General features: G+C 53.3%; 2 protein-coding genes across 8 annotated transcripts in view; one reads left to right on the forward strand and one right to left on the reverse strand.

Moving 5' to 3' along the window:
* LOC119593665 (S-formylglutathione hydrolase-like) overlaps positions 1-830 on the reverse strand; it is a gene marked incomplete at its 3' end in the record, with an annotated part of 5,985 nt that extends 5,155 nt beyond the window's left edge. The window contains 1 exon segment of one of the 6 annotated variants that reach the window (XM_037942616.1): positions 574-830. Coding sequence is in view for 1 of the 6 variants with exons in the window: in XM_037942615.1 (XP_037798543.1) it covers positions 464-502 (39 nt within the window). 6 annotated transcript variants of the gene reach the window in all.
* Positions 831-996: 166 nt separating this feature from the next.
* Positions 997-1,438, forward strand: part of LOC119593664 (kinase suppressor of Ras 2-like) — a gene marked incomplete in the record, with an annotated part of 30,909 nt that continues 30,467 nt past the window's right edge. For both annotated transcript variants that reach the window (XM_037942613.1, XM_037942614.1), the window contains 1 exon segment: positions 997-1,434. In XM_037942613.1, the coding sequence (XP_037798541.1) occupies positions 1,180-1,434 (255 nt within the window).

Consider the following 1,438-nt stretch of genomic DNA (forward strand, 5'->3'; position numbering starts at 1 on the left):
ACAAATCCCCTTTCTATATCAAATAACTTTTCCAATTAGCACAGGAAATACCTTAGATTTCAGTTTGCTAAATCATTATACTGTTTATCATGAAAGTCATCGTCATAAACTAAAGCTAAAATTCGTCATGCCCCTTGACAGCTTTGCTAATTGGCAAATTTACTGTCGAATTTCTCGAACCATATAACAGCAGTAATATGGCCGGCAAATCAGCTTAAGGTGTTAAATACACTGCATATTCCGTTGCAAATTGCACAACACGAAGACATGCAGGCTCGACCATAACATGACTTTGCATACCGGCAACAATGTACTTACAGTCTATGCTACTACTTCCTGCCTTCGCGAATCCACTTTCCTTGTCACTAACTACTTCCCTGCTCCTTCGTTATCGTAATTCTCCTGCCGAAGGACTCGACCTTGAAACTTACCCAACGCCTATGCCCGAGAGTGGCCGGTTTACCTTATCTGCCTTATCAGTGACCATGGAAACTAAGACCATATGTGCAGGTTACTCCACTCCCACCAACAGCATGCTATGTTTCTAGAGGGTATGAACTGCAAAAAGATCACCGTGGCTAAAGCGAGATATTCTAGCGTGAAGTTTTGACTTGAACCTCCGCTGCACGTCACGGCCCTCGGCGGCGCTCCCGTTTTCTCTAACGGAGCCGCCTATTTCACCGTTGATTCTTCCTCGGAAATCAGGGTGAATCGCATATATAACTGTCGCGACGGATTCGGGAGGATTTTTTGGAAAATAAAGAGCGAGATAAGAAAGACTGTTGATATTTTTTCTTGAATGTCAGTTATTGCCACAGAGACGTTTCCCCTTCGGTGACATGCGTTATAGCCTGCACCAGTGGGAAATTACAAAACGGCAAGTGAGCAGCCCCCTTTCGTGTCGTTTGGGAGAGGAGTGGCCCCAGTAGCAATTGCGGGCGCCGGTGTGCCGAGGCGGCGGGCGGCGGGCGGGCGGGGGCGCCTGCTGGAACGCAGCGGGGCGAGCGAGCAATGTTTGGTGGGCATCCATGATGGCGGCCAGTGCGCGGCGCTCCGCTCGGCGTTCTGTGTAAGGCAACGGCTCAGCGCGGAGAGGCGGCGACCAAGCATGAAGGGAACGCGCGGGTCACGGCGCCTCGTCTTGTGTGCAGTGTCTATAGACAGATAGTAAGGGAGACCATGTCCTGGGGCGGCGGCGGAGGGAGGCTGGCGGCGGGAGGGCTCCACGGGGATGGCCACAACCAACCCCATCACCAGCAGCAGCAGGTGGGCGTGGGCGTGGACGTGGGCGTGCAGGAGGTGATAGCGCGGGCGCTGGAGACGTGTGAGACCCACCACCAGTTCATCGCCTCGCAGGCAGAGCACCTGGAACGCCTGAGGTCGCAGTGTGCCACCAGCGCCCAGCTCACGCAGCAGGAGATCCGCACGCTCGAGGTGA

This window comes from Penaeus monodon, chromosome 32 (assembly GCF_015228065.2).
Source record: "Penaeus monodon isolate SGIC_2016 chromosome 32, NSTDA_Pmon_1, whole genome shotgun sequence".
Classification (NCBI taxonomy): Eukaryota; Metazoa; Arthropoda; class Malacostraca; order Decapoda; family Penaeidae; genus Penaeus; species Penaeus monodon.